At 36.6% G+C, this 19,981-nt stretch overlaps 1 protein-coding gene across 3 annotated transcripts in view; it reads right to left on the bottom strand.

Moving 5' to 3' along the window:
* Window positions 1–19,981, bottom strand: part of LOC311085932 (uncharacterized protein) — a 223,955-nt gene that overhangs the window by 115,015 nt on the left and 88,959 nt on the right. For all 3 annotated transcript variants that reach the window (XM_084118552.1, XM_084118550.1, XM_084118551.1), the window contains 2 exons: window positions 3,345–3,518; window positions 1,087–1,260 (listed from right to left, as the gene is read on the bottom strand). In XM_084118552.1, the coding sequence (XP_083974678.1) occupies window positions 1,087–1,260; window positions 3,345–3,518 (348 nt within the window). The remainder of the gene's footprint in view (window positions 1–1,086; window positions 1,261–3,344; window positions 3,519–19,981) is intronic.

Genomic DNA, 19,981 nt, shown 5'->3' on the forward strand with positions numbered 1-19,981 from the left:
CTCTCAGGTGTGAAAGGTTTGAACTCAGAGCTGACGCCAGAGCCGCACAACCTTCCTCAGTCATAAAACATCCAGATGATCTATAACAATAGTGTTCATGTTAGTGTCCAAAATCATTGACAGTCAATGACAGTCTCACACACAAAAGCAGTAGTGATCGACACAATCTCTGCTGTTGAACATTAAAGTTCTTTCACACCAAACACAAATATTCAGAATAAACAAGATTTTAAATAAAAACAGAACTGAAACAAAAACAGGGACAAACATTCCCAACAAGACAAAATTATTCTGTGAGCATGTCAGAAATGGAGATGATTTTAGATTTCGGTCTGGAGGTTCTAAAATAATAAAAAAAGTTTACATCAAACTCAAAAGCATATAGAAGCGGCTGTGGATGCCATATGCCAAAGGATAAAGTAGGGGCTGTAAAACCCTGTCTTCATTTCTGCTGGAGGGACGGGCTCTATAGAGTCCTTCGCCAGTAGGACTACGATCTCCGCCCGCAAGACAGGAGCCCCTCTTCCCGCACAGAGGTGAAAGAGTCTGAAAGAATGACCTCTGGTGGAGATCGAGCTGGTGGATGTCACAGAAACATCTACAGCATGAATGGTTCAAAGATTTGGAAAAGGGGGAAAAAACTTGTATTTCTAGAAACCTTGTGTCACTATTTTGGGTGACCCAACAAAAATAAATTAGCATATTTTGGGAGTATTTTTGTTTGTATTTAAAATTACCCAAACACAAAGCAAAAAAGAAAAACGTCCGGAAAAAAATTAGGATGTAATGTAATGTAATGTTAATGTAGGATTGGTCAGTACAATTTAAAAGACAGGGCTTAGAAAAGGGTCATTTGTCATGAAAATATGTTAATAAAATGATAAAACAGTGCAGAATATAAACATTTTTACTTTTTGCCTCCAACTTTTGGACCCCACTGTATACACATCTCCAAGAGGGCAGTTAGATTTGTGGTAGGCTTATGAAGGGAAAAACAGAACAATTTTCTATTTCCCAAAAAATGATTTCTTCTTAGACATGCTTGATGGGGGTCTGTACTAATTATCATCAGTGTGAAACACAAACCTCAGTATGTTAAGTTGACAGTTTGGACTCTTTAGTCCAGCAAAGAGCAGCTTTGCTCCCGAATCCTGCAGGTGATTGTTACTCAGGTCCAGCTCTCTCAGGGGGGAGTTTGATGATTGTAGAGCTGAGGCCAAAATTTCACAGTGCTGATCTGTGAGATTACAGCCTGCCAACCTGAAAACAGCAAGGACTCTGGTTAAAATGCATGCTGTTGTGCTGATGTCCCCTTATGCAAAGAAAATATATTTCCATACACATATTTATGATCAATATATTAAATGGTTTAAATATACTGGAAATATACAGAATATATTGCGTTAATATATTAAAATATGATGAACAAGGAATTGTCACTTTTCATAAATTGAAAAATATGTGACAATATATTTATTATTGCACTGTGTATTCATGTGTTACTTTCACTTGAGTTATGTTTCTGCCACACAAAATATTTGGGATGAGTTTACGAGGAAAGTTCTGTTGGTATTACTTAAGTCTAACTGGTCAAACAAAATATACATAATAAAAATATAATATAAACAAAATACTCATTCAAATAGTCGCCCCAATTATTTTTGAGATAAACCAAGGCAATATTTTGCTTGATAATGTGTTAAAAAATAATTGAGAAATTTAAGGCAACAGGTTTCCAAACTAAAAAATACTGCCTTGGTTCAACTAAAAAAATTGAGGCAACTATTTGGATTACGTGTTTTCAACGTGTACATTACATTATTCATCATTATTCAATATATCGTAATATATTTTAATGCAATATATTATTCCCCATCATCGCACATTTTGGATGTCTCTCACATCAGTCACACCCAATTCAGATATTGCAGTCTCTACTAATGAACTACTGAGTTAAATCGGGTGTGTTAGATGAGGGAGACATCAAAAATGACCAGTGTTGGGTGACCCAGGACAGGTTTGAGAAGCACTGACTTAGTTAACCAAATTCACCATAAAAGATCATGTTACTTTAACATTCACTCTCTGGTCAAAATTAAAACAAAGATTTTACTTAATTAAAAGTACATTATGTACATCAGGGATCTTCAACTCCAGTCCTGGAGGGCTGATGTCCTGCAGACTTAAGTTCTAACTCTAATTAAACACACCTGTCTATAATTTGCAAGTAAATTTGAATGAGATTCACTTGTGTGAGGAAATTTGGAGGGCCAGTGTCCTAAACTCAGCAGGACACTTGTCCTCCAGGACTAGAGCTATATATATATATATATATATATATATATATATATGATGAAGTACTTCATTATATTGACTAAAATGGCCAATTATATTGACTAAAATGGCATCAACACCTGCCTTAGAGTTGGACTAGTTTTACTGGTAGCTTGGTTATGTTCACAACGTATAAAACTAAACAATTTTTAAAAAAAAATAAAAAAAGCTGAATGTGCATTGCATCTGCTTCCGTATATTTATACCCGCACTGTGGGGCAGACCGCGAGATGCACATCTTGCACGCCAATATGCATTGGCCGAAGATACAAGTACTCAAGAACTGCAGCATTTACACTAACAGTTCGCAAAGAGTGGGTAGAAGCACAGAGCTTAAATAGACAAACTTATGCAAGCAAATGATAGACAGGTAGAAGTAATCAAACCATAATGAGTCTGGGCAATGGGTTATGGGAGATGTAGTTCATGGTGGAGAAGCTAAAGACTCAGAAAGAATGTCCTCTGGTGGAGATTATGGAGAACTCTAGCTGGTGGACGTCACAGAAATGAAGGTGAAAAATCTACAGCATGAATATCTTAAAGGGAAAAAACTTGTATTTCTAGAAACCTTGTGTCACTATTTTGGATGACCCAACAAAAACAAATTAGCATATTTTGGGATTATTTGTGTTTGTATTTAAAATTATCCAAACACAAAGACGATTCATAAATATAGTAAAAAAAAAAAAAAAAAGCAAAACGTAGGGGGAAAAAAACAGCAACAGTGGTTAATGTAGGACTGGTCAGTAAAATTTTAAAGACTGCTTACAAAAGGGTCATTTGTCATGAAAATATGTTTATAAATGATAAAAGAGTGCAGAATTTAAACATTTTTACTTTTTGCCTCAAACTTTTGGACCCCACTGTATACACATCCCCAAGAGGGCAGTTAAATTTGTGGTAGGCTTATGAAGAGAAAAACAGAACAATTTTCTATTTCCCAAAATGTTTTCTTCTTAAACATGCTTGACGGGGGTCTGTACTAATTATCATCAGTGTGAAACACAAACCTCAGTATTTTAAGTTGACAGTTTGGACTCTTTACTCCAGCAGAGAGCAGCTTTGCTCCCAGATCCTGCAGGTCATTGTTACTCAGGTCCAGCTCTCTCAGGGGGGAGTTTGATGATTGTAGAGCTGAGGCCAAAATTTCACAGTGCTGATCTGTGAGATGACAGCCTGCCAACCTGAAAACAGCAAGGACTCTGGTTAAAATGCATGCTGTTGTGCTGATGTCCCCTTATGCAAAGGAAATATATTTCCATACACATATTTATGATCAATATATTAAATGGTTTAAATATACTGGAAATATACAGAATATATTGCGTTAATATATTAAAATATGATGAACAAGGAATTGTCACTTTTCATAAATTGAAAAATATGTGACAATATATTTATTATTGCACTGTGTATTCATGTGTTACTTTCACTTGAGTTATGTTTCTGCCACACAAAATATTTGGGTTAAGTTTACAAGGAAAGGTCTGTTGGTATTACTTCAGTCTAACTGGTCAAACAAAATATACATAATAAAAATATAATATAAACAAAATACTCATTCAAATAGTCGCCCCAATTATTTTTGAGATAAACCAAGGCAATATTTTGCTTGATAATGTGTTAAAAAATAATTGAGAAATTTAAGGCAACAGGTTTCCAAACTAAAAAATACTGCCTTGGTTCAACTAAAAAAATTGAGGCAACTATTTGGATTACGTGTTTTCAACGTGTACATTACATTATTCAGCATTATTCAATATATCGTAATATATTTTAATGCAATATATTATTCCCCATCATCGCACATTTTGGATGTCTCTCACATCAGTCACACCCAATTCAGATATTGCAGTCTCTACTAATGAACTACTGAGTTAAATCGGGTGTGTTAGATGAGGGAGACATCAAAAATGTCCAGTGTTGGGTGACCCAGGACAGGTTTGAGAAGCACTGACTTAGTTAACCAAATTCACCATAAAAGATCATGTTACTTTAACATTCACTCTCTGGTCAAAATTAAAACAAAGATTTTACTTAATTAAAAGTACATTTTGTACATCAGGGATCTTCAACTCCAGTCCTGGAGGGCTGATGTCCTGCAGACTTAAGTTCTAACTCTAATTAAACACACCTGTCTATAATTTGCAAGTAAATTTGAATGAGATTCACTTGTGTGAGGAAATTTGGAGGGCCAGTGTCCTAAACTCAGCAGGACACTTGTCCTCCAGGACTAGAGCTATATATATATATATATATATATATATATATATATATATATATATATATATATATATATATATATATGATGAAGTACTTTATTATATTGACTAAAATGGCCAATTGTATTGACTAAACCAATTATATTGACTAAAATGGCATCAACACCTGCCTTAGAGTTGGACTAGTTTTACTGGTAGCATGGTTATGTTCACAACGTATAAAACTACAAAAAAAAATTTTTGAACACAAACCCCCAAACTTCTGTCAAATATAATTATGCTTATATTTCACACTCACAGAGCTTTTCTGCAGTTCCTCACAGCAGGTACCAGTCTCAATTTACCCTCTTTTGATTTGATGTTGTACCTATTAGGGTCTAACTCATCCATCACCTCCTCTGACATCAGGATCATGTTTGCCAATGTTGAGCATTGAGCAAGAGAAAGATTTTTTCCTTTTGTTTTAGAGTTTAAAAATGCCTGCATTTCTTTAACAAGAGAATGATCCTTCATCTCAATCAAGCAGTGTGACAGATTCATCCATCTTTCAGGACTGACATTGTTTTTTTGACCTCGTTTGAGGTTTTGGATTATTTTCTTCATGCTCTCTGGGTTGTTCTCTGTGTGAATCAGCAGATCCTGTAAGAGTCTCTGATTGGACTCCAGTGAGATGCCATGAAGGAATCGAAGGAAAAGATCCAGGTGTCCATTTTCACTCTTCAAGGCTTTATTCATTACTTCCTTCAGAAACACATCCAGAGGAATATTCTCACACTGAGTTCTGGACTTTCCTGTGAGGAACTCTTTCAGAACTTCACTATTCTTGTGTAAATAGCAGAAAAACACATACAGTGCTGCAAAAAACTCCTGAAAGCTCAGATGAACAAAGCTGTAAACCTTCCTGTGATAAATCACAGATTCCTCCCTAAAGATCTCAGTGCAAATCCCAGAATACACTGAGGCGTCAGTGACGTCTATGCCGCTCTCAATCAGGTCCTCCTCATAGAACATCACATTGCCCTTCATCAACTGATTGAAAGCCAGTTCAGCAAGTTTCTCAATCACGTCTCTGTTGGACTGCAGGAGTTTCTCTGGATCTCTCTCTTCATACTTCTGGTTCCTCATATAAGTTTGAATGAGGAGGAAGTGGATGTACATTTCAGTCAGAGTTTGAGGGATTTCTGCTCTGAGATCTTGTTTCAGGATGTTTTGAAGCACAGTGGCTGAGATCCAGCAGAAGACGGGTATGTGGCACATGATGTGGAGGCTTCTTGCTTTTCTGATGTGTGAGATGATTCTGCTGGCTTGATGCTCATCACTGATTCTCTTGCTGAAATATTCCTCCTTCTGAGGGTCATTGAATCCCTGAATTTCTGTCACACGGTTGATGTAGTTTGAGGGGATCTGATTGGCTGCTGCTGGTCTGGTGGTGATCCAGATGAGAACAGAGGGAAGCAGATCTCCTTTCATGAGGTTTGACATCAACACACCCACTGATGAAGACTCAGTCACATCAGAAACTTTCTCACTGTCTGAAAACTTCAGTGTAATTCTGCTTTCATCCAGACCATCAAAGATCAACACAACTGTACATTGATCATACATCTTTGAGTCCAGATCTTGAAGTTCAGGATGAAAGTCCAGCAGAAGTCTGTGAAGACTGTACTGATGATCTTTAATCAAGTTCAACTCTCTAAATGGAAGCACAAACATGAAATCTACATCCTGATTGGCTTTTCCCTCGGCCCAGTCCAGAATGAACTTCTGCACAGAGACGGTTTTTCCAATTCCAGCGATGCCTTTAGTAAGAACAGTCTTGATTTTGTCTTTCTTCTCTCTTCTCTTCTCCTCATATCCTGGTTCAGGTGAAGGATCAAAGATGTCATTGCAGTGGATTGGAGTGTCTTGAAGTGTCTTGTAACTTTTCTCCATCTGTAGCACCTCATGTTCTTCATTCACTCCTTCACTCTCTCCCTCTATGATGTACAGCTGTGTGTAAATCCTGTTCAGGAGGGTCTGATTCTCTTGTAGTTTGATTCCCTCAAAAACCCTCTCATATCTGTTCTTCATGCTGGTTTTGTGCTGGTCTTTGACTCTCTGAAGATCATCATGCACTGGTTGGTGAGAATCGAGCTGCAGGGCTGCTTCTGTGACATGATGACTGATGTGTTTCTGACAGGAGGAGGATGAGCTGGTCTGACAGGACACATCTCTGATCTGGTCAGCTCTCACACCACTGGAAAAAAAACATTATGATGAACAGAAAGACAAAAAAGAGAAAATATTTAAATGTCTCTAATATTAAATTATCCTATTTGAAATCATACCACAAACACATTTAGAAAGAAGTGTTTGATTAATAGACTATAATATGATTACTGTCCATATCACGCTGATGCAGAAAACCCATGTAACAAAAATACAGTGTCATATAGACCTATAAAAGAGAAATGGAAGAGAAGCATATACAAACAATATTTAACAAAGGCCCTACCAACTCTTTCTTTACATCACAATTTCAGTTTCTGTTGTATTTGTGTTTTTTTTTCGTTTAAAGAACTTTATTGCAGAAATAAAATGAAAATGTAATAATGTCCCTCTTGTTGTTTGTGTGTACACTCTGTGTTGTTGTGTTGAATGTCTCACTCTACATGAATACACTCACAGACGGTCGCTGGGCGCTGCTTCATCACTGAGATCAGGGGGCTGTAGAGGAGATGCTGCTCTCTTTCTCTTCCTGCTGAAGATACTGGGAGAAAGAGAGAATATTTCAGATTGTTTCTTTGCAGATTATCTGTCTGCTCCAATAAATTAACACCAATACTGGTTTATAGAGCAGTACTTGTATTACATGTAAAGAAAACAGAGGTCTCATCAACAGTAAGACATTCTTCAAACAAATACACATGCAATGTAAGAAAGCTAAACTGAGCCGGTATGCATGTTCAATACAAACCGAATGAAAGAGTTACAGCAGGCAGAAAAAATACCCAGTTGCTCAAGTTATCCTAATTGTTTTTAATGCAATACTGTTAATGAATCCTCTGTTTTATCTTTAAAATATTATATATTATATATAAACTAATAAATGTTAATTTAATGAAGCAGACACAGATCACTGTTTTCCTTGATTTTTTTTCCCTAACTATGAGACAAAACATTTTAGGTTTAAACTGACCAATCAGTAGACAAGAGTAAGGACGTCACGATTACCTGATTTCACAATTAACCACGATTAAAAGAGTCACAGTTATTAAACCATAATAATTTGGACGATACCGTTAAAAAACTGAAAAAAAGTTGAAAAAGTCTTTCGAACTGAGATTACGCACTTGCTCCACGCGTCTGCCTGGATGCTCTGTGAGGCTGTTACTAGTGAGTTCACAAGGTGATTATCTGGGTAAAGGGCGCATACATAGCATAAACTTTCAGCACGAGTGAAACTCTTAAAATGAAAACATGGTGGAACAACATGATCTCCTGGACTTGTATCCGCTGAATAAGCAAATTATATAAGCTATTTAGAAGTCCTTTGGCTATCTAAAAAATAATTGAGGAGTGGTTAAAGACAGTATTCAAAATGTAAAACATGCAGATGAAAAGTGTCATCAAAAGCGGCGAACACATCTAAAATGTCGCAGCACCTGAAGGATCATCACCATCCAGAGTTTCATGCCCAGATGAAGGTAATAATTTTACAAACATAGTAAATATTTCTTACCTTCAGTAAACATTATTTGTAGCACGCCTCCCGTTCAAAAATCATAATAAAATATTTACTTTGTTATTTTGATAAGAACAAGGTCTCAGCTTTCAAATTCTGAGAATTTTATCATGAAATTCAAACAATAAATGCAATTTATATAAATTTGTAGATCGCTATAGCCACATATTTGTTCAAGAGGAAACACAGAGCGAACCTGAATCAATCATCTCTCCCGCTTTACACTTAAGTGTTGTGCTGTCCAACACTTGAGTTACGATTTCTCCCATTTATGGGCTTTTGATGTGCTAATTGTAAGGGCGGGCACAGCGACTGTATAAGCAAATATAAACTGGAGAGATTTAGGAGAAAGCCAGGACAAGCGGTCAGTCAGTGAACACGGTGAGAGTGTGCAAGTGGTTTTTGCTTAATACCCAGTTCTGTTGGTGCTTAGATTATTATTCGCTACTAGGAAGGAATATTTTCGATTCTCTGCTTATTTGTATTTTTTATAATATTTTTATAATTTGTATTTATTATTTGCAATTTTGAATAACAGCCGCGTTTGCTAAGTGTTGCTGTTTTTTTACTGCAATTTTACTGTCGTGCTGTCCAACACTTTAGTTTCGATTTCTCCCATTTACGGGCTATTTGCTTTTACTGAGCTAATTGGGGCACAGCTGTTCTCACTCAAGCGTTGGAAGGCAGTATATGTATGTAGTGTGTGCGCTGCCGCAGAAGCGTTCAGCTCTCGTGTTCAGCCTCCTCATGTGAAGACTGACTCGGGTAAAGACCTGCGACTCTACCAGCGCGACTCCACCGAGCAAGGACACCTGTATCACACTTAATTATCTTTTTTTCCCCTTTCCCTTTCCCTGCACTAACAATTCATTTGAATATCATGCTATTACACTTACAACTCCCATTAAGATTGATATTGTAGTTATTTATTACCCCCTAGGCTAACTGGGAACCTTTGTAGAGGAGCTGGATGTGCTGCTGTACTCTTTCCCTGAGGATGACACCCCACTTGTAGTCTTTGGCGATTTCAACATTCATCTAGAGAAGCCTTATAAAACAGACTTCATCTCTCCTAGCCTCATTCGATCTCAAACGGTCATCACCTCAGGTACTTACAAATCAGGCAACCAACTTGATCTTATTTACACACGCAACTGCATCCCAGACAACATTTTGGTGAAACCTCTGCACATTTCCGATCATTTCTTCATTACTTTTAATCTTCAACTAAATGCCTAATCCTGGCTTAATCTAAGTCCTGTCTGTGAAACCAGGCCATAATGTTTTATTTGTATAAAATGTTCATGGGTTTTAGTCACCATGAGTCACATTTTTAGAGCCACTTGTTTTTCCTGAATGTGATGTTAATTCCTGTTCAAACAGTGTGGGGTCATAAATAAAAATATTTGCATGTAAACTGAAGGTTTGAAGTTGATTACTTTGACAGACTTTTTGATTCAAAACCATAATAATTGCATCCCAACCTTGTTTTTTATTAAATGTTATTTTTAATGTGATGACCAAAATATTATTTTTTCATCCTTCAAATATTACCCCATTTATAAAACTAAAATTTTCAAGACGTAGGAAAACTCCTACTTAAATTTAAAAATGGCTTTTCTTTTTCTTTTCTCTGGCATCTCTTTCTTTTTGCTGTATCAAAAACGTACCTAACCGTGACACCACTGTGTCCTATCGAACCGAACTGTTAAACTCCTACTTATTACATGTTGATTCCTCAAAGTTTGCTTTGATTGATCTACATTTACACTTTTACATTGCACACATTTTGTAACATTTTATTTAAATTCAAGAGTTTCTTTAACACTTTTTTTATCTTAATATATGATATTTTTGTTTACATTTTATTTTAGTTTTTGACTGCTAAAACTAATATCATTTGTTGCTTAATAATGTGGATAAATTAAAAAACAGTGGTTTAAATTCAAACTTTTCTATTTGTTATAAAAATGTCTATAATTATCGATACCGAACGATATGACATTATATCGCGATGCATTTTTTATCTATATCGCACAGCCCTTGGAAGAAGTGCTTCCAATCATTGTGTTCTTGTGTTAGAAATGGTTACATCCAAAGAAAGATGTGCCATTATCACTTTGCATTATAATGGCCTCACATGCAAGGAAATTCATCAAGAAATGTTAAGCTGCAGTGAGGATGGCTTCAGGACGTCCCAGAGTGTCCAGCAAGTGTCAGGACTGTCTCCTCCTGAAGAGTCAATATTGAGTTAAACTGCTCAATATTGGCAGCAAAGAAGCCACTTCTCTCCAATAAAATCATCAAGGACAGACTGAAATTCTGAAAGTACACGGATTGGAAAGCAGAAGACATGTGCAAAGTTAAATTATCTGATGAAGCCCCCTTCCGACTGTTTGGGAAACTTGGAAAATCGATTATCCGGAGAATAAAAGGTGAAAACTACAATGAGTCCTGTGTCGTGCCAACAGCGAAGTATCCTGAGACCATCCTTGAGTCGGGTTGCTTTTTATCCAAAGGAGTGAGCTCTCAATACTCTGCCCAAAAACACTGCTATTAATAAGGAATGGTATCAAAACGTCCTGCAAGAGCAACTTCTCTCAACGATCCAGGAGCAATATGGTGATGATCTGTGCATTTTCCAGCATGATGGAGAACCATGTCACAAGGCAAGAGTGGTAATGAAGTGGCTCTGAGATCATTACATTAAAATGTTTTATCTGTGGCCAGGCAGCCTGTCTCCATCAGCTCATCATTAAACATTAGTAGAGACTTTAAAAAAATAAAATGTGCTGTGGTGGGGGTTCTCCGGGACAGGTTTTGAGAAGCACTGCCATAGAGAACCTGGGGTCAACCCTTAAAAGGAGAGTGGACAAGCAGAAGTCCACATATTGTGATCAACTGAGAGCACTAATAAGACATGAATGAATTGCCATAAGTCAGGATTTGGCCCAGAAGCTTAAATACAGCACAACAAGAGAGATTTGCAGAGGTTATGAAGAAGGATCAACTGTAAATTTTGACTCTTTGTATTAGGGCTGTAGTCAAGACCACCTTTGTCGAGTCCAAGACAAGTCCAAGACCAGGACTAGTCGAGTCCAAGTCAAGACTGAATGCTAATCAGTGGTTTCCAGTACAACATAGAAATATCTACAGATACTGAAGCAGCAAACTTTGTAAAACACAAAATGTATGTCACTGCACATACTTTTGGCCACGGCTGCAGTTAAAGAGTTTCAGGCTTTCAATCTTGAGGAAGAAACTGCATGTAAGTGTGTGTTATTGTCTTTGTCGCAAGATACCAGAAGAAGAGCGAGATGGCTTCAGGGAGATGCTTTACTGACCAAATAGGGAAGACAAGGTATAATTGGGCCTCATTCATGAAACACCAGCGGAACGAATTTTTGTGTAAATCGTTCATAAAGCCGTTCTGACATTAACTGTAAACTCAAAATGTTAGTTGATACGAAATAAATGTACACTGTGTAAATGGTGCGTAAAACATTATAATGTTCTGTGTTCTTTCAGGAAAACTGATGACACTGCATTTTGATGCACTATGTTCCATAATAATATTCACATGTTTGTTTGCCCAGTCTTTTTTTTTTTTTTTTGGTAGCTGAGAGTTCAACTTTGAAACTGTTCAACTTTGGGTGAAATGCAGCGCTCATCACTGTCACTTTTTACCCAGCCGTCCAATCATAGCGGAGGAGGGGCAGGACAAATACTGCACTGACCAACCATCTGAAACCATCAACCAACCGAAAAACGCTGTGCCTCCAAAGCACTCTCAAGCACCACCAGCTGGTTGTTTTCAGAAGAGCACCAGGCATTTTCAGCCGGCTAAACACGCTGTGGTGGACACACGTTACCTAACGTTACTAACCCTGCTTGCATTTTAATGCATTGTATTTTTAGGGCTTCCATTTTTATGGGCTGAAATTGAACATGGTTGTATATTTAAGTTGTGAATATTTAGTTTTGAAAATTCAAAACATTTCACAAACATTTTCATTTTTAAAAATTCAATGATCCATATTCACCTTTCAGATTTCACTTCCAAAATATTCATTCTGTTAAAAAAAATACAACCTATAATATTCGACAGGCAATTTTTGGTCCATTTTATTTCGCTTAACAAATTCAGTGGTTCAAATTTGACAGAAAATTCAACCTTTGACATCCGGGAACGGCAGGAATATCAGTAGATTACCGATTGATAATCTCCACAGCTGTTAGTCGACCTCACCAGCAGGGGGTGCAAGCGGCTGTTGACGAAGAAAACTATAGAGCAACGGTGAGAGACTCATTCATTCATAAAAACGGATTTACAGAAATGAAGCAAGCGGTAAGTATTTGTGATGATTATCAGGGCCAGTATATTTATGGAAAAGCTGAAAAAAAAGCTGAAAAAAGTTAGTTTTGTACATGTAAGCTTTCTCTACCATGAATGAGATTATGTTATTCCCTGATGCTGATGTACAGATAAAACGTTAAATCTAGTAGACATATATATATATATATATATATATTAGGGGTGGAGCCGAACCCGAATACGGTATTCGGAAAGGCACAAATAATGTGTTTTTTACGAATACTTATTTCGAACAAATACTTAAAAAAATATTTGTATTCGGGAACAAGAAAAACTTTATATCAAAAAACTGCGTTTCCTCATGAGACATGGCGACCGGCGGCGCTGCTGATGTGGTGGCTGTAAATCCACTTGTTGATAAGAAAGGAGGAAAGAGACACATACGTCGTTCACACAGCGCGTTTTTTGCGCGTTCAGATTTCAAATGTAGGCGCGCGGCAAGCGCGCTCATAATAGAAGCGAGGGGCGCGCCTATGTCCATGGTTACATAGCAACGATAGACGTACGGGAGAGCAAGCTTGTGGAAAGGAGATAGCGGTGCGAACTGCGCTCTCCATGATGACGAGGAAGTATCAGCAAAGAATGAATTGTTTTCTAGCCCTTGCATTAGCTTTAGATATATTTATGGAGATGAGAAATGAAATAAAAAGCCGTCATTAATATCAGTCCATCAGAAAATCAGTTCTAGTCTTATTCTTGGCTGGATAACTCTTAGCAGGTTTAAAAAGCCCTTTTAAAATTAAATATGAATGCAGTTTTGGATGAAATAAAAGTACAGTCAAGTCAAATAAAACACGTTTTATCTCCTATATAGTTTGGTAACACTACAATAAGATACCATTCATTAACATTACTTAATGTGTTATCTAATACATTGAGTGAACAATATATTTTTACAACATTAATAAGTGTTTGTGAATGTTATTTAATACAAACACTTGATTGGTCATGTTTGTTCACTTCATTCATTGTGCATTAAATAATGTTAACATAAATAATAATGTAAGTAATGTTAAAAATGTATTTTTAAATGAACCCCAAGGAGAATAATTGCGACAGTATATAACTATTGTTTATTGTTAGGTCATTTTATCTAATGTTATCTAACAAATGGAATCTTATTGTAAAGTGTTTTTAATACTACAGTTTCCATCTTTGTAACCGTGATATACACTTTAATATATGTAAATTTAATCTAAATTAAGCTTTGGTACCGAAATTGGTACCGAGAACTGTGGATTTTCACTGGTATTGGTACCGAATACTGAAATTTTGGTACCGTGACAACACTAGTAGCTCTGTTAGCTCGGTAATGTAGACAATAGGCTGTTGACAGAGTAACGTTAACGTTGGTAATGGCTGTTATGTTATTTTCTTTTCAATGACGTTCCTTGTTACATGTTCATTGCTGGATTTATGGAAAAACATCAACCAATATTGCATATCCATAATTATTATAATGGATATAATTAAAGAATACTTACACTATAACATAAATTAGAAGTGTAACGCAAACAAACTGGATTTTTACACCTATTTTGAATTTTACTCGAATACAAATACAAATACAAATACTTTTCCCCCCTCAACAAATACAGATACAAATACCGGCTGCTTTGCACACCCCTAATATATATATATATATATATATATATATATATATATATATATATATATATATATATATATATACACATTTCTCTGATTTTCTCTTAAAAATCAACAAAAAAGGGCTTTATATGATAAATAATAAATCATTTCAAATAAATGAAAAGTACTTCACCTAGTTTGATTTTTCTTTTTCTTGGTAAATTATGTATTTGTTAAACTATATTGATAGCTAAATATAATAAATGAAACACTCAAATTTTAGATGAACTGCCATCAACTGATTGATATTAAATGCAACTCGTACGGTGCAACTGAACTTAATAAATAAAGTTTTACTTCATCAATCAGTTTATAATATCTAAATGTTTTACATTGAACTATTCTATTAATAATAAATTAAAGTTACTTCCTTTTGATTTTGTAGGATATTACTAATACTAGTTATATTGGTTAAATGTGTTCCACGGTAGTTTTGCCATGTCTGCTTATTATATTGTGTTTTAATGGGCTTGTTTTGCTCTTTTTGTGATAACTGGCAACCCGTCACCTGGAGCTTTAATCAAGAGAGGGAAGAGTTCAGAAGTAAGTTTGCAAACTGAACAGCAGCAACTGTTAGTGTTGACTAAGTAGTTACACACACACAAATGACACACATTAGATTTTTTCACATAGCGGCAAAATATGAATATGCCTACATAGAGCACGCGCTATTGACATCAACTCGATAAAACTCATCAGATGCATGTACTTTACGTCGTCTTGTGACCCTGTGAGTCACTCTCCATTTTAGAGTCTGACAGCAGCTGTCAATTAATCCGTCACTGCGGGTCTCAGGTGCACGCCCCCCCGCTCAGCCCCGCCCTCGGTTCGTCCCCTCTATCTCCGCTGGGGTCTGCCCACTTTTCCAGCGTTTTTCAAATATTGCCAGTGGGTGGAGTCAGGCTCTGACCAGGGGTTTAGTTACCCTTTAAAGGTGGGGTATGTAATTCTCTTTTTTGGCCATTTTTTCAAAATCACTTGAAATCCTATTCCTAACCCACTTACAGCCACTGAGTTAGAAGCACTGAAATAAAAATTAAGCAATTTTATCATCTGTGGAACGGGCAGGACTTGAAAAACTCCAGCCAATCATTTCCAAGACCACCTAGAATCATTGGACAGTAAGTGCGTCAATCAAATGGTCGTACCATCCCCCCTCCCCCCATCCATGTCCATGTTCTTTGAATGGGTGGAGTCAAAGGAAAGAAGGTAGGACCATTTGAGTTGTGTATTTTCAAAATCTGCCGGCCGTTTTGCAAATTACATATCCCACCTTTAACAAATATCAGAGTTTCAGTCTCACAGAGGCTGCATGTGAGTTAACCACGCCCACTTACTGACATGTTGCAGTATACATGGAATTAAAAAAGTATGTTAGTTGACATTTTATACAGTGGTAACAATACCATCATACCACCCAGCCCTATTTCAAAGGGCTTTATTTAGTAATTGTTAAAGGCCATTTCGCGCTTTCAATCATCATCAACCCCCCAACCCCCCCTTGGAATTACGCAATTCATATGGGTCATACTTTTCAGGTTGGAAAATATGGAAAAAAATCACATCCCTAGTTTATGTGCAATAAATTCTTTGTTAAATCAAATAAGATTTTTTCTTCTAAAGCTATTTTTTTCGTGTCTATTTGATTATTTTCTTGTTTAACCCTTGTGTTATGTTGGAATTCTGTGTACTCCCCTTATGGTTCGGGTCAAATTGACCCTAATTGGATTCAATACAATTCCTCAAAAATCACACTATGAAAAACAACAAAGATTCAGGTACAAACTGTAAACTTTTAATATCAACATTTTGTCAAATATTCCAAAAAATATATATCTGAAGATATGATTTAATGAAACTGTTTTATAACCATTTTTTAAAACATTTTTTTTTGCTTAGAACATCATAACTGAACAATTAATCAATTAATCTGAGCTCATTTTTCCTGCCGTCTATGTCAAAGTCTCAAGATATTTCAGATATCTTGAATATATAAATGAGAGCTTATTTTACTATCTGTGTCTGTCAAAGATTTTCATTTGTAATTTGCAATTAATTCTGAACACCATGATTTAGCTTTTTCAAGTGTGTTTGGTTTGGGTTAGAGCAAAAAATATGTCAAAAAAACAAACACCAGCATGTTGAAAATTTGCATGCATGTTCATGATGATAAATGTGAAAAAGTCACAAAATATCAAGAAAAAAAAAAAGGTTAAATATTTCAGGTAGCTTGAAAAAATAAATGATAGGTAATTTTTACCATCTGTGGCTGACAAAATATTTTTCTGTATTGAAACCTAATTTTTTAGCTTCATAAGGTAGTCAAAAAATAAAATAACAAAATATAACCAAGAAATGTTATTATTTTGGGTCCGTACAGTTGCCTTAGAGAGTTAAAATATGAGGGTCAAATTGACCCGCGAACATCACGAAAGTAACAGTAATTTTGTTTGTATATGTCAAAAAACACCAGCATGTTGAAACTTTGCATGCATGTTCATGATGATAAATGAGAAAAAGTCACAAAATATCAAGAAAAAAAACATATGTTAACCAGTATTTCCAACAACTAGAAAATCTAAACAGGTCAAATTGACCATAACACAAGGGTTAACATAAAGACTTTAAATTATCTTTTGGGTGTAATTTCTCAGCCAAATTATGTAAATAATTAGATTCAACATTTTAATCGCTTGACAGCCCTATTATTACCATGTTAATATTCAGAGAAAAGAACATCAGTGAGTGAATCATCATGTTAAAAAAACTTCACATTCCACTTCATGATACTCACACAGGGCCAGAGTTCACAGCAGGTCCATCACTGAGATCAGGGGGCAGACACATGGATTTGTTACTCTTCATGGACACACAGCTGAATCCTGAAGATGGTCCATCACTGAGATTAGGGGGCAGATACATGGAGTTGTTACTCTTCATGGACACACAGCTGAATCCTGAAGATGGTCCATCACTGAGATTAGGAGGCAGATACATGGAGTTGTTACTCTTCATGGACACACAGCTGAATCCTGAAGATGGTCCATCACTGAGATTAGGAGGCAGATACATGGAGTTGTTACTCTTCATGGACACACAGCTGAATCCTGAAGATGGTCCATCACTGAGATTAGGGGGCAGATGAACCATGGAGTTGTTACTCTTCATAGAGACACAGCTGAATCCTGGAGATGGTCCATCACTGAGATTAGGAGGCAGATACATGGAGTTGTTACTCTTCATAGAGACACAGCTGAATCCTGGAGATGGTCCATCACTGAGATTAGGAGGCAGATACATGGAGTTGTTACTCTTCATGGACACACAGCTGAATCCTGGAGATGCTGCTCTCTGATTGTGAACAGAAGCCTCCTCTTCTCTCTCCTCACACACATTCATTTTATAGGCAGACTTCGACTTCTCTTCTTCCTAGATAAGAGACTTCATTTCAGGCCTGTATGTGGAAACACAACATACACTGAATTTTAACACAATTAAGTTTCAGTACCAGAAGTGAGTGTGCACAGTGACCGAAGTGGCCGGGCCCCCTGTGGGGCTGACGCTGTGTGTTTGGGGGCCAAGAAGTTGTGGTTTACAGAGATTTTAGGCCAGTTAAGGGCCGTTGTTATGATGACACAAAACACAGATACAGCAACACCCACTGTTGATGCAATAATACTAGGATAATGAGCTCACAGGTGTGCGATTATAGAATATTTTACAATTGCTTTGGACACAACTCTGCCAATCATAACCAAGGACCAGAACTATCAATTTTATCATGCTAATTTCTTAGTTCATTCCTTCAGGATATTTGATTGGTAGTGTGACGGATCTCAATTGTGCTTTACTTAGTTTGTGGGTTTGTGTTTAACAGACGTGTCATGAATCTTGTGTGAATTATTATCTACATCTACTATTACCAAATGCAGACCAACTTCAACTTTCTATTTTCAAACAAACATTTTTTATTTTATTAGATGTTGCTCTTGTTAGTTTCTGTATTCATATACATTGATTTATGTAGTTTATTTTTCTTTTTAGTTAATGGAACAACCATCTACAAACTTACAAGGGAACTTAATGAACTTACAGAACTTTATGTTCTGTGTTTCCTTTCAAGGGAACTTGCACTGCATTGAATGACGCTGTGGGAATGCTCTGCGTGATTGCGCCGTGAAGCATGTGTGAAATCAGTCGGAAATGTGGGACCACAGCACCACAAATGTGAAATGTGACGGAACATCAGAGGCGGGTGACGTCACAACCAGGAAACTATAAAGCCGGGCTATTCAATTGGCGGCCCGCTAATCATCTCCATCTGGCCCAAAGGCACCCCGACCTCCCTCCGCCTCTTTTCCTGGCAGTGTGGCTACATTTGGTTAGATATGCGAGTGTTGCCGTAGTGGCCCGTGCAGCTGTACGTCTATACGCACTGTGCGTACCATGAGCACTCCGACTAACCAGAGAAACGTTTTCGCAAACGCACCCGTGTTGCTCTTTCAGGAAATGAAAAACTCTGACCAGTGCCACTGAATCATCTGAAGCTGTTTCTCGGTCAGTAACAACAAATATAGAACAAATAGCACTGTTTTCAGTTTAGTTTCAGTTAAACTCGCAGTTTAGTTTACTTTGAACTGCGCGGCACCGCCCAGTGGACAACGAAACGCAAGCTTTTACTCCCGGTTCTGGACACTATTATTAAACAGCAATGCAACATCCAGTGAGAAGTGGTTCAATTCGACACACCTCTGTTACAAACCACAAATCACTCGATGATTTAACTAGTTTTAAATCAGATGAAACAGCCTCAACATTCCCAACACACCTGATGAGGTAAACAGCAGAAACATTGTGCCATGAACGAAGTTAGAAGACTTTAAATCCCCTAATCACCACCTTTACAAACATTTACCATGAATGTACTAGTAATTTACTATGGTTTGGGCAGAAATGTGGAATATTTATACTGAATACTATCTTATAGTAATTTATATTGCAGTAGATTAATTAGGTGGGTAGAGGAATATACAATTCATTTTGTGTAGTTTTTACCTGTGTTTAGGCATTTTGTTATACAGTGGTAGTGAGTGAGTAGCCGTGCGTGGTTTTACCTGTGGTTATCACGTCTCACTGTCAGAATATTTTCATTTACGCCTATAATAATTATAAATAAAATAATTCTTACCAATAGCTATCTTGTATAATTCATATTTTTGTACATAGCTGTAAATAAGTTATTTATTAAAGACTCATAAATCTGCATACTGTTGTGTACCACATTAAATACAATACTTTTTTTAGGTTTACTTCAGCTTATTTATTGATAATGTTATGTTTCAATAAGTAATAAATAATGTTTCAATAAATAAGTTAAACCCACTGGCCCTCCTCAACATTTCGATTTAATAATCCGGCCCTCGAATGAAGCTAATTGAATAGCCCTGCTATAAAGCATGCCCTTACAGTGCAGCGCTAGCTTCTATGTGTGATAGAAATATTTTATGTAATGGGTATTTTCAAAATTAAATGTACAGAGAAACGCAGACTAAGGATGCTCAGGTCAAAGGCCATATATACTTACCCAAAAAGTGCTTAACACAGTATAACTAACAGTCATATGACTAGCTCAGATCATTACAAACCAATCACCAGAACAAATCACAGTGAAGAAGA

This window comes from Abramis brama (assembly GCF_963993115.1).
Source record: "Abramis brama genome assembly, chromosome: 1".
Lineage (NCBI taxonomy): Eukaryota > Metazoa > Chordata > Actinopteri > Cypriniformes > Leuciscidae > Abramis > Abramis brama.